The 12,967-nt window shown below is 39.5% G+C and overlaps 1 protein-coding gene across 2 annotated transcripts; it reads left to right on the top strand.

The window, feature by feature from the left end:
• ARL14EP (ARF like GTPase 14 effector protein) lies at positions 1–6,599 on the top strand. 2 transcript variants are annotated; one of them, XM_072421853.1, is made up of 3 exons: positions 1–87; positions 3,669–3,796; positions 5,881–6,599. In XM_072421853.1, the coding sequence occupies exons 1-3, from the start codon at positions 61–63 to the stop codon at positions 6,104–6,106; spliced, it is 381 nt and encodes a 126-aa protein (XP_072277954.1). In that variant the 5' UTR covers positions 1–60; the 3' UTR covers positions 6,107–6,599. The 2 variants fall into 2 exon arrangements, with proteins under 2 accessions (XP_072277954.1, XP_072277953.1); XM_072421852.1 differs by lacking the exon at positions 1–87 and adding an exon at positions 1,917–2,462.
• Positions 6,600–12,967: the final 6,368 nt, after the last annotated feature.

Raw genomic sequence — 12,967 nt, forward strand, 5'->3', positions numbered from 1 at the left:
ACGTCATAAGGGGCGTGTGCCTGTAGATGGCGGCGTGAGGCTTCTGGGAGTAACGCGGGGATGCCGAGCAAAAAGTCCCAGGCGAAAGTGAGTGATAGGCTACGGGGCGCCGGCTGGGCCAAAACACCCGGGGAGGCGGCTGCATTAGTTTTATTAGCGCAGAATTGGGGTTGGGTGTTGGTGAATAGCTGGTAGCAGGGAAGTGTAACGCTTGTACATTACTAACATGTCAATATAAAGCAATAGAAGGCTGGCCTCACTCTGCTATGCACCAACAACTGGGGTGTGAGGGCCTAGCTGGACTGTAGTCTATATAACCTGGGTATGCTGGAACTTGTGGTTTCTCTGTTGGTGTTATTATTACAAATATTGACCTGTAAAGTTCCAGAATGAATCCTTCAGGCAAAACTATTTTAGGTACATTGATATTAAACTACAAAAGAAATGCTTCATCAAAATCCATTCTGAAATCCAGTGTTAAGTATGGGCTCCCCTGCTACTTCAATGGTTACTGCTGTGTCCTGTAGGGACATGGGAAGAACCATTCCTTACAGCAGGGGGGGTTGGCCTATAAGATTAAAGAGGTACTAAACTGAAAGCTGTGGAAAAAAAAAAATCCAATTACCTTCAATCCCGCAGTGTAGTCTAAACCACCTGGAGCTGTCCCGCCTCGTCCCGCCACCATCTTCGTCTCTTCTTCCAGGTTCTTCATCCTAGGATGAAAAAAAACTTGCTGATCTCACTGTGCATGCGTGAGATTGGCAAATTTTTTTCCTTGTGCAAAAAGGCTCCTTCTGCCCATGCCTAAGATGCTCATGCATGCACAGAAGGAGCACTCCTGGGATGTGTGATGTAAGTATCCCAGAAGGCTTTGCGTTCCCATTCATTTTTGATTTTTTTTTTTTTTTTTAAATCGTGTTGCACTTAAAAAAAAAACAAAAAAACCCAGAATTTTTACTTTGCCTTAGGTGTCAAACTCAGGCTTGTGGGCCAAATCTGGCCCGCACTGTAATTATATTTGGCTCACAGGAAAATACCAAATGTCACTAGAGCTGGCCCGCCGGTAGACAGCGCATGCACCGCTAATACTACAAATCCCAGAATGCTCTGCTGGTGCATCAATTAGGACCCACAAGCACCCCACCTTCTGACATTCATTAGCGACCTGCCTCAAATGTAGATATTTTTTCAATAAATATCAAGGTTGGCCTGCGACTTTATCCAAATTTTTTATTTTGGCCCACTGTGTATTTGAGTTTGACACCCCTGCATTTAAGGGTTGTCTATCCTTTTATGTAAAGTAAAATTTCTGAGTTTAGGTACCCTTTAACATGTTCTTCTGGTGAACTCATTAGTGATTCCTCTTCAGAGTGCTGTGAGAAGCAGAAGAAATATTTTGTAGGTTCTTTGCAGAAAACAAGTTTATTGACACTTTAAATTAAAAGTCAATAATTTCATGTACTTAAAAAAAAAAAAAAAAAAAGTGCAGCTCCTCCCCTTGATCGCCGAGGCGATTAAGAATGAATGGGATCGTAGAGCTTCCCTGGATACCTACATCATGCATCCCAGGAGGCTCAGGCTGCTCCTTCTACGCATGCCCTGATCTCTGACATGCACAAAAGGGGCATTATTTCTATTAGGAGAAATAGATGCATCACGCAAGCGCAGGGAGGTCGGCTCTCTTTTTGTTTTTCCCCTTTACAGCGGGCTACGTCATCTGATCCTGCACCTTGGGTGACGTGCCAAGAAGAACGAGAAAAAAAGAAGTGAACATAGAAGATGGCGGCGCCTGGCACTGCCTCAGCCCTGGGAAAAAGCGGAATTCCAGGACGACGCGGGATCAGATTGCAAGAAGGACCAGCGCCATTGAGAGACCTGCAGGATTAAAGGTAAGTGTAATTTTTCAGGTTCCGCTTCAATTTAGTGCTCCTAATGTACATCCCCTAAGCCTGGTCTACCTAGGTATAAGCAAGCTCCACTGCAAGCTAAAGTTTTTCCTTCCTTTCCTTCTATTTTTCCTTCCTTCCTTATACTGGTTGTTTTCTTTTTATCATCAAAATCATCAGGTCTTGTTTTGTACACCTTCCATGTATTGATTCAATAATATATGTTTTTATCCTTGGCCTTTAAGAGAACCTATAGTCAATTATCTAGCAATGGTGTCAGTATCAAAGCTAAAGTTCCACTTTATAAATGTGTGACCAGACTTTATTGCAGATGAGGGCAGGCGATGTCTTTTCTGCAATCAGTATTCTTACCTGCTTGATCAATCTATTTATCTTTTAAAATGCTCACTCACAGCTTAATGATTGTTTCTGGCATTATCCACACATCCCAGCTTCCCCTGCAGTTGCAGGACAGAATAAACTCCTGAGCCTGCATGGTTATGTCAGCCTGGCATGGCCAAAAATCTAAACAAGGAAGTGAAGAAGGTAGCTGGACTCACAATGGAACGTGGGAAGGTGAGTGTAATCAGAGTTTATTAAATAGCATTCACAGAAGCAGAGGTCAGCACTGGGGGTGTTGATGTTGTCTTGTTTCTGGTTTCCTTTCAAATGAAGCTGTGTTTACCAGCGATACAGATATACAGACATGATAGGGTACCATTCCAGTGAGAGGGATGGGTATAATAGGAATGTACAGTGCTGTGTAATATGTTGGCGCTATATAAATCCTGTTTAATAATAATAATAGGAACAAGTTTCCCCTATTAGGTTTTTTTCACCTGTCAACTGGGATTTAAATATTTATATATTCTCTCACTCTAAGCCCTGGTGATATTGGTAGTCAGGACAATTTGAAAGATTGAATCTTCCCAACTGAGACATAACAGTGGTTCTAACCCCCACCCCTCTGTCCAAATTAAAAATAAAAATTGACATCAATTGTTAGGTTGATGAGATTGAAAAGTACTGTCACAGGGATTCTAGTAAGATCTTTCCCTGTGAAAAGCTTAGTGAATTGAGTCCCATGTTAGTAAAATAGATTCTGTATTTCCTAACCAGGGTTCCTATAGAGGTTACAAGGGGTTATTTGAGCAATGAGCAGTTTCGGCCTCTCTGGCCAGTTTGTGATACCAATGATATTTTTGGATATCAGTAAGAGTGACATTCTTCCCACTGGCCAGCAATGTATAATTCATTCTTCCCACTGACCACCACACTAATATACTGTGAGCTGTGTATATAGTAATTATAGAAGGGGTTCCCTGAATAATTGAAAGTTATTTCAAGGGGTTTGCTCATGTCAAAAAACATCAAGAAACACTGCTGTACACCCTATTACATTAGCCTTGGGCCGAGAATCTGACACGTGCACAACCACCGTCCAATATCGTTTTTGGATCCATGAGCAATGAACCACCACAATGCAAGTGCAGGGGAGAGCGCGCAGCGGGGTGCTTCTCGTTTGTTCTCTCCCCTCACCATAGAGCAGAATAGCGCTGATATAAGTTTCACCTGGTACTGTCTTCTGCCTATGTACTCATAAAACTAACTTCCCCTAAAATGATGCAGTCCGGTCATCAGTGTGCCCTGAATGTGCCAGTTGCTGTTCATCATTACATCATTATTAAAGACAGATGTCTGTTTAACTGATTTTATTTTGGTGTTCAAACTATATTTACTCTAAATCTGTATAACATCTGCTTACGTCTTTTTTTCTTTTAGGGGCGATCAGCCAAAACCTTAAAGTCGTTGCAGTTCTCCAACCCGGGGCGGCAGACTGATTTCACCCCAGAAACTAGTGCACGAGAGAAGAGGCGGCTGACCAAGTCTGCAGCCACAGGATCGGAGAGGTTTGTTTATCAGATATCCTGCTATACCCAATTTCCTTTACCTGGGTGGACATTTGGTGTTACTGATGAATATCGAGCCTGGAGGCACAATATATATGTGTGTGTGTGTGTGTGTGTGTGTGTGTGTATGTGTATATATAATAAATATATATATATATATATAATCACACAGACACTAGTAGTTTCTCCAGTGTAGGAAGGACACTTCTCCCCCAGTGTTTGTTACATCTCAGTGTGAATGTCCTTTGCTGACTTTCCCTGGAGAAACAAAAACTTCATGACGGCCCATAACTCCAAACCACGTGAAACTTGCTTGTGCCTCTGCCGTCACAGCTTCTCACTAAAAGAAAAAAACAGTTTTAGGAATCACAAAGTCCTGATATTTGCTCAGTTACATACTAAGATATTAGTCTGTCATATGCCCCATACTTATTTTTCTATTTCATCTGAAAGGGGGCAAAGCCAGGAACTTCTCAGCGACCCCTCGTATACTTCAGATTTTGTCAGATTTTGTTGGTTCCCATTTTGTTTCCAATATACTTTATTGAAACATTAAAATAATTTTTATAATTCTTTAAAGTCTGTTGGACTACACAAGTTTACCAGTTCGGTGGGCAGCCTGCTCGGCATTTTTTTAAAAGAGCTGCTGAAATAGAAGGATAGGACACCATGAGTGTGATAGTCTTGCACCAAGATTGCAAACTGTAAACCAAAACTACTGAAGAGCATTATATAGCAATTTAATAAAAAAAAATATAGATGCCCCAATATTCAAATATATTATACGGATTTTGCTTCCAGCAATAAAGCCAATCAAGGCATTATATATACAACACAAAGAACTTTATACATATGTGTACTATGTCCAGCTGTGTTCACTTGAAATATTCATGTATTCCACTAGGTGGCGGTACAACACAAGGAAAAATATTCAGAGATGGATGGCAGAAAAAGATGCTTTAAAAAAAAAAAAAGTTACTCAAACTTTTTAACATGGGGGATACTTGAAATAACTTTTAGGTCTTGGGGAACCCTTGCAATAATTACTTTACCCACAGCTCACAGTAAATTAGTGTAGTAGTCAATTGGGAGAATGCCTGGTATATTGCTGGCCCATGGGAATGTCACAATTACAGATAGCCAAAAAGATCATTGGTGTCAGTTAAACTAATCAGAGAGGTGCAAATTGGTCATTGCTCAAGGAACTTGAGAAAAACTGCCTTTAAAAATCTATTTTGTGTGCAGAATACATGCCGAAATTCAGGCATTATGAATACAAGGCTAAATATACTTCCATTACTTTACTGCATTTGTTGGATTACCCAAGTTGACCTATGATCTATTTCCTCCATTCCTGGAGAGCTTTATTAAAATCGGGCCCAATGTCTAATGCAGTGTTTCTCAACCAGAGGTCGCTAGGGGCCCCTCAGATCAGTCTCCACTGACACCAATGATCCATCTGGCTATTTGTAAGAGTCACATTTTTCCTATTGGCCACTATGCTAATATTCTATGATCTTTGGCTATAGCAATTAAAGCAGGGATTCCCTAAGAACTAAAAAATATTTCAAGGGTTCCCCCTAATGTTTAAAACATCCAGAAAGGCTGCTCCAGTGTAACCACGTTTGTTTTGGACACATAGTAAACTATGCTGAACTTAGAGGTCATCTGCAAACTTTAGTTTTGCTTGGTAAACTTTTGGCTTTTATGAAGGGGTAGGTGGTTCAAGGCCAGAAATTCTAAAGGCTTGTTCATACAGTAGGTTTATGCCACCATGGAGGCTGACAGCTGCTTTGTATGTCCCATCTGGGAGATTTACCTGGATTATTGTCACTTTCTGCACTGGAAAATTGGGTTTAAACCTTTCCCCACTCTAATAAATAACAGAAAAAAATACTTTGAATAAACTGATTTAAAAGTTTACATACATTAATTTGCAAGATCTGCTTTGGGGCCCTTATCACCATTCCCCAGGATCTCAGTGGCGGGGGAATTGAAATATTGCCCTGCACCTTATCTGGAGGAAAGTTAAGTTTATCTGTTTTTCCTCAAAAATACCAAACAAGTATATTTTTATTTTACAGGCAAACAATACCCCCAAAGAACAAAGTGTATGACAGCAGAGGAATCCTCATAGCAAGTGGAATGGATCTGTGTGACTGCCTGGATGAAGACTGTATGGGCTGCTTCTATGCCTGCAAAAAGTGTGGCTCCAATAAGTGCGGCGTGGAATGCAGATGTGACCGCAAATGGGCTTATGAGCAAATCGAAGTAGAAGGAGGAGAAGTTATCCGGAATAAACACGCTTGAACTGGGCTCTTAGAGTTAAATAGCAGTCATGCAACCTCATACTCCAGTTAAGACTTCTTCAGGATCTGAGCTGACTTTCCCAGATGATGAAGTCCGTTTAAAAGAATACCAAGTGGGGGAAACATTGGACCTCTGTGCTCTTCTTTATGCAGACACTCATGGATTCAGGGTCCCTGTTTTATTCATTTGTAAAATGTTTCCCAAGAAAGATGTTCGGCTGTCTTGGCTAGAAATTTTATAATGGTTCTCCTGATACAGTGTGGTAGATTAGCAAAAAATTTGCGTCTCTCCCTTTAAAAAGCCAAAGCTGGTGATATCTAAGTGCTTTTTGTATTTTCAGTTTTTCATATTGTTTTTTTATTTCTTTGTCATTTTATTTAATAATAGCCACCTCTGGTTTTGAAATATTCATTGATTTTGTATGTTAATTCGTAAAATATGGATTTTATTTTTGGTATTTTCAAAATAAATTTCAGTAGGAAGAAAAAAAAAATCCTTTGGTTTAGAAAACTTTTTACAAGGGCATGTATGGATCAAAACCAGACAAATGTCGGTGAGCAAAGTTTTGAAAATTTGAAGCCGGTGTACTTGCCAGGGAAAACTTCTGACCTCTAAATACTTATAGCTGAAGAGTGCCTATATTTTGTCTTCTTGGGTTCCCCCTTTCTCCCTTCATCACTACACAAATGACATTTTTAGGTAAAAGCTTTGTTTTTATTGTATACCTAATGTTAGACATAGTGGCATTGTTACTCTTTTTTGTGCTGATCGTGAGCCAGTAGAGTGCTTTACATAGATTCCTATATTACAGCATTCTTCCTCAATTCCTGACACAACAGCCCTTGTCCTGATGGAAGCAGGGTGCTTGCTTTGGGGAGGAGGTGTGCAAATATTAAAATGCCCGGATAGATGTTAGTGTAAAATAGTGGTTACTATTGGGCAGACTATCGTGTGTAATGCTCGAATTGACATTGAACTGTAAAACACACCAAACAAAATACACAGCACTGTAAATGAAATATGGGTTGTAAATGACAGACATAAAATGCCACAAGAGGAGGGGAGCTCCCTGCCCAAAGAGCTTGCAATCTAAGAGGTGCGTAAAAGTATCAATAGGAGGGGAGATATGTAGTAGTGGGACGTACTGATGGTTTAAGAGACTGAATAAGACAAGTAGGCAACTTTCTAAAGATATTTTTTTAAAGCTCTTTTAAATAGGGGGGGTGACCCTAGAGAGATCTTGAAGTTGTGCATGTTATGAGAGAGGAAGTCATTAGTAGGTCATTGGATGCAGAACCTCCAGGACTGAGAATCAAATCCATGAACGAGCGGGACGGGGACAGTATGATATAGATAATGTTGGATATTATGCAGGCAGGAAATCGGTGTGTTTGATTTGCTGCAGAGTATTTCTAATGATGTTTAATACACTTTTATAGTCAGAGGGTGACACCGTGTTAGAACCTGCAGCTCTCCAGCCTCATATGTGACAACCCCACATAGAAGCAATACTTGAGTCATGTATGTACCAGGGAACATTGGGCATCTTTGTGATGAAGTCATGAGGATCCATCTGTATTGGGAACCCTAATTAATTACCATTTTGCTCTGTAGGTGAGTTCACATATTGAGGTCATAGTCTGTTTTTGCCTATATAATCCTCTTGCTTGTAATTTGTTTTTTGTTTTTTTTTTCAGCACAATTTACTGCTTAGGTTTGTGTTACAGTAGCAACCAATTTACTTTCTGCTACGGTACATCATCATCACTGGCTGAACCAATGAGGTTCCAAGCAATGATTTGCTGTCTTTTTTCCAGTCAGGAATTGCCAACCATTACCAAGGGTGCCTGTTACACCACTGTTCTTTTGCTGCTTGTAATTTCAAAAGTTATTCATTATTTACAGCTTTTGTTAAAATAGCAGTTGGTGATCGTGCCCTTAGGATCATTTTTCAGCTCCTTCCTTCTATAGGATGACAACACTCTCCCAAGCCCTTGTCCCCCGTTGTCACAACTGAGAAATGACACCGCCACTAGTAGGGTAGGTGTATGTAAATAGAAATAGCTGCAGGATTTTGCAGCCCTGAAGTGCAACAAATGGTAGAATGAAATTTTGAACATAATGAGCTAAATGTCATGCAGTTCGAGTTTACACCTATTCTTTAGTGCCTAGCAGGCCTGAGAGGTGGGGAAATCTAGATTATACACACTGTGATCTTTTATTCTAAATCCTATTCTCAATTCTTCTTGGAGGTTTCCTACAGAAGTTGCTAAAGCTCTGGCAAATAAACCAGAACTAATCTCCATTCATACTCCCCTGTCTCTTCTCTGTCATGGGCGCCGGCCTCTTCCGTTGTTTCTTCCTCCTTACACCATTAGCCATCTTGATTGGCCTGATCGTTACCTTCCCTGCAGGGGTTCATTCATCCCCGGCAGGCACAGTAGAAGGTGGGATGTGTTGCTGCATGCACAGCTCAGCAATTTTGACTAAGGAAGTGATCAACCAGGTGAGTGTGTTTTATTGCAGAAGAAAAATCCTCCATTCTGCAATAAAATACTACCTAACCACAAATTTTGAAAGTGGAACTTTAAAGCATATAAATAAACAAGAACTTTTCATGGTAGAAGACACTGAAGTCTCTTGTGTCTGTGCTGAATGGGCAGTTTTTGCAGGCAAGTCTAAAACTGGGATCTGGCACTACCTGCATACTTCTGGGTCCAACCTTACATGCCAGTTCCTTTTAGCGGTCTATAAGGGTATAATTTTACCCACTGCCTACCAATGTAATAGGAATTCTTCCCACTGATCTCTGATGAATTGAATTTTAGCAGGGGTTCCATGACGAATAGATGAATGACACCACGGGACCATTGTATACACATGCATCGTCATTAGCAATGTTCATATGTAGATTTAGATTTTGGGGTCGGTTACCCCCACAGACATATGTTACCAAAACACCATTGGACAAAATTCCTTCTATTCTTCTGGTGACGAAACAAAACAAAAAAAAAAGGTTTTAGGAATAAAATTCACAAACACTTAAAACTAACTGGAGGATTACTAAGAATAACTAGGATGTATTCCTTCCACAACTTTTTTTTTCTTTTAAAGGAAAACAGGAATCTGTTACTTACATATATTGGCTCCCCATCAATATTTTATTTTAGATTTATTTTAAAGACAAAAAATGCATAAATGATCAAATAAGTGTTATATCCTCGGAATCTCTTTTATAGGTACAGTAGACAATCCAAACCCTTAGAGTTGTTTCTTGCAGGACCAGCAGGGGTCAGTGTTTGGCCACACAGCTAAGCACTGAAATATTAATGTGTGCAGCAGTGTGCACAAATGAGGTCTTCATAACCCCTGATATGTTTCCATTTGTAATAACAATTCATATGTCAGTGTAGGCAGTGTATGTAAGGGATATGCTGTCTTTTTCCTTCTGGCCCAGCATTCTGTTTAACAGAAAGATACAAATATAAGAGGGCAAATAGTTTGTGCAGAATATAAGCAATAATAAAAAAAAACTGCTCTCATAACACAAATCGCCGAACTTGTGTTGTAAAAGAGTACGATAGGTGGGCTGCCCATAGCACCCAATCAGCTTTTATTAAACCAAAGCTGGACAATTTACATTAGGAATATGAAATTTTAGCTGGTTTCTGCAAATAACACAAAGGGCTCTATGAAACAAAGAACCTGGCATTCCCTCAGACATTCCCTGCTGGGAATCCTACAGGTCCATGTGTTTCGATGACAGTAACTGATTCCACTACTTTATAGTGATATAAAATTTAGTGACCTAATTTAGACCATGCACCAATAGAAGCCCATTGCTAAGGTGCACAGTGGAGAACATCTCTATTGGCTGCTGCCTGTTAGGGGTGGTACTGAAGGGGAAGGTGGTTGATAATGTACACAAAGCACAGCCACTGACAACCACAAACCAATGGTAACATTACACACTGTGTAAACTAGCACCATCTTGGTAGGGTCCCTACTGAGTAAAATATCAAACATAAATGATTATTGAACTTTAGTTATTGAAGTTTATCCGCACTAATGCATGCATGGGTTGGCTAAATAGGCAAACATCATGAACTTTCTGATCTCCAGGGAACTCCTTCTATAATTACAATAATGGCAGCTCACAGTATGTTAGTGTGTTGGTCAGTAGGAAGAATGTCTCTTACATTGTTGGGCAGCCGGAAGAATGTCACCCTTACAATTAGCTAAAAAGATCATTGGCATCAGTTAGGATGCAAACATTTTCTAAAGAGGAAAATAGAAAAGCTGGAGCTTTTTTGGCAGTGGGTAATTATATTGATTTTAAAGTGATTAATACAGCAAAAACAATCAGTGATAGGTACATACAATATTTAGGAATGGTCATTACTATTAATATTTAATGGAGTAGAGGACCAATCAATTAAACAAATTCAATCCCTGATTATTCAAGCGATAGTGGTCAGGTTAAATGTCTCATGTCCTGATGCATTTCTCCATACGTCTTCCTCAGGATTTGTTGAGAACGTTATCACTTACAAATTATGTCCTATTGTGAGCAAAATTCCTTAAAAAGGAGGTGGGATCAATGGTATTCTTTTCCTTGCTAAAGCACAGGCGTCTCTCTGGTGTGCATGCAAATCCCCTGAGGAAGCCGTATGGTGAAACGGGTCGGGTTATGGGACGCTTAACCTGACCACTATATGTTAAAAAATTAGGGAGTGAATTTGTACCCTATAAAATATTAATGGAGATGACCGCTCAAATTTTTGTATGTACCTATCATTGATAGTTTTTGCTGTAATAATCACTTTATTATCAATATAATTACCCACTGCCCAAAAAACCCTAGCTTCTTCTATTTTCTTCTTTTGAAAAATTTTGCATCCTGCAAATTTAAATGGGGCAGCAGTACTCATAATCAATTAGGAGGAAGAATGACGCCTTCATTTTTTTATGTTCATTGGTATCAGTTAAACAGAACTAAACGTAACGCATTGCTCATTGTTCAACTAGCAACCTCTGGAAGAACCCCGGTGGAGAAACGCCTAGTACATGTGTCAGATGATTCTGCTTGGTGTCATTCATCCTGAAATCCATCCATAGAACTATGCAGGCCGCATACAATTGGATACAATACTCCATCATTTTCTAGCACAGATAAATCTTCGAGAAAAAAAAACTTTTTTTTAAGTCATTAGCCTAAAACCCCCTCCATGTTTTCTACCCATCTGTTTCCAGCAGTTCTGCATTTTTGTTTGTTTGAATTCTAATTCTAAGTACAAGCACTAGATTTTTCTCACCCGTGAGGATCATTTGTAATTGTCTAGGATGATTCAATGTTAGTACAGCTGTCTCCCAATGTAGTTTAGCAATTTTTTCATGCTGTATTACTAAAAAACCAACAACAATGTCTTCTAAAGGAGGTCACTGACCCTCCACACTGCACAGAATACACAGGCTGCTGTGCAGTTCCTACTGTCACCCCAAATGATCAATATTAAAAGTCTATTGGAGGATCAATCCCTGGAGGAACCATAAAGTTCCATGGAACCTTAGTGAAGAAACTGCTCCAGTATGTACCGTACATTGGCAAACAACGCAACACAAAAACTGCAATATATTTCATAATAATTTGGAATAATTTTCCAACGCCATGGTTCCAACACATGATGACATTGTCATGAATATGTACTAAAGTAATAGACTAAATATAAATAGTACTAAAATATAAAAATATGTACTAAAAAAAAAATAGAAACTTTTAAAATACTAAAATTTCACTGCCATGACTATCTGCAGGGGCGTTGTTTCTGCAAAGTTATGCAAGACGCAGCCACTTGTGGACCTTCTAAGGCAGGGGTAGGCAAAGTCTGGCTTTTAGGCCAGATACGGCCTAGCCAGTCGTTTGTATGATCCCCTCGTGTTTTTGTGGTTTTTCTCCAGGTGTGCCGGTTTCTTCCCACATCCCAAAAACATGCAGTTAGGTTAATGACTATGGACTTTGTAAAGCGCTGCATAATATGTTGGCGCTATATAAATACTAGTTAATAATAATAAAGTATGCAGAGCTGCACATGTGCAGTGTAGTGTACAGTACAATGAAGACTGCAAAAGGCAGGTAAAATTGTTATATAGCAGAAGAGATATCCCCTGTCCCTACTGCAATACAAAACCTGCCTGCTCAATTTTTGTATTATTTAGGTTTATTTTCCTTTAACCTATACATCAAATATTCTCCTACTTTTCCTTATTCTGGCAAACTTGCTTTACCTTGTGCTTCCTAGAAATTTTCTCAGGCAGGTAAATGCATTTATGAAGTTTTCTTTAAACAGTCTCCAGCAGCCTTATGGTTAATTGACCATCCCACAGCTCCATTTTTACAGTGCTAAGTCACATGCTGGAAATTCTATGAAGACAAAGGATCAGACATCAGGATGATCATACTGTAATGATTACCCTATTCCAAGACTGCTTATACTGGGTAAGGAACAAAGATTCCTGCCTGACTGAACTGCAGCTTCAAGATAGATATTGCAGGATCTGGGTCAATGCACAAGCGTTCCCTCTGATGGTGTTGATCTGCATCCTCTCTATATTATGTATTTTTGTGTCAAAGGCTAGGATAGTATAATGACTCAATGGCTGATATGTAGACCTAACGCTATAGATATAGCCAAATAAAAGAAAAAAATACCATTGTATTGGCACAGTATAATTAAAGAAGGGAAAGTCACATAAACATAAAAGCAGACACCTAAATACACAAATGAAATGTTGTTAAGGGATCTGTTTAGCCATCCAAATGTTTTGTGTGTCTTGTCTACCCAATCCTAAATTTCTCTTGTT

The sequence above is a fragment of the Pyxicephalus adspersus genome, chromosome 9, assembly GCF_032062135.1.
Source record: "Pyxicephalus adspersus chromosome 9, UCB_Pads_2.0, whole genome shotgun sequence".
Classification (NCBI taxonomy): domain Eukaryota; kingdom Metazoa; phylum Chordata; class Amphibia; order Anura; family Pyxicephalidae; genus Pyxicephalus; species Pyxicephalus adspersus.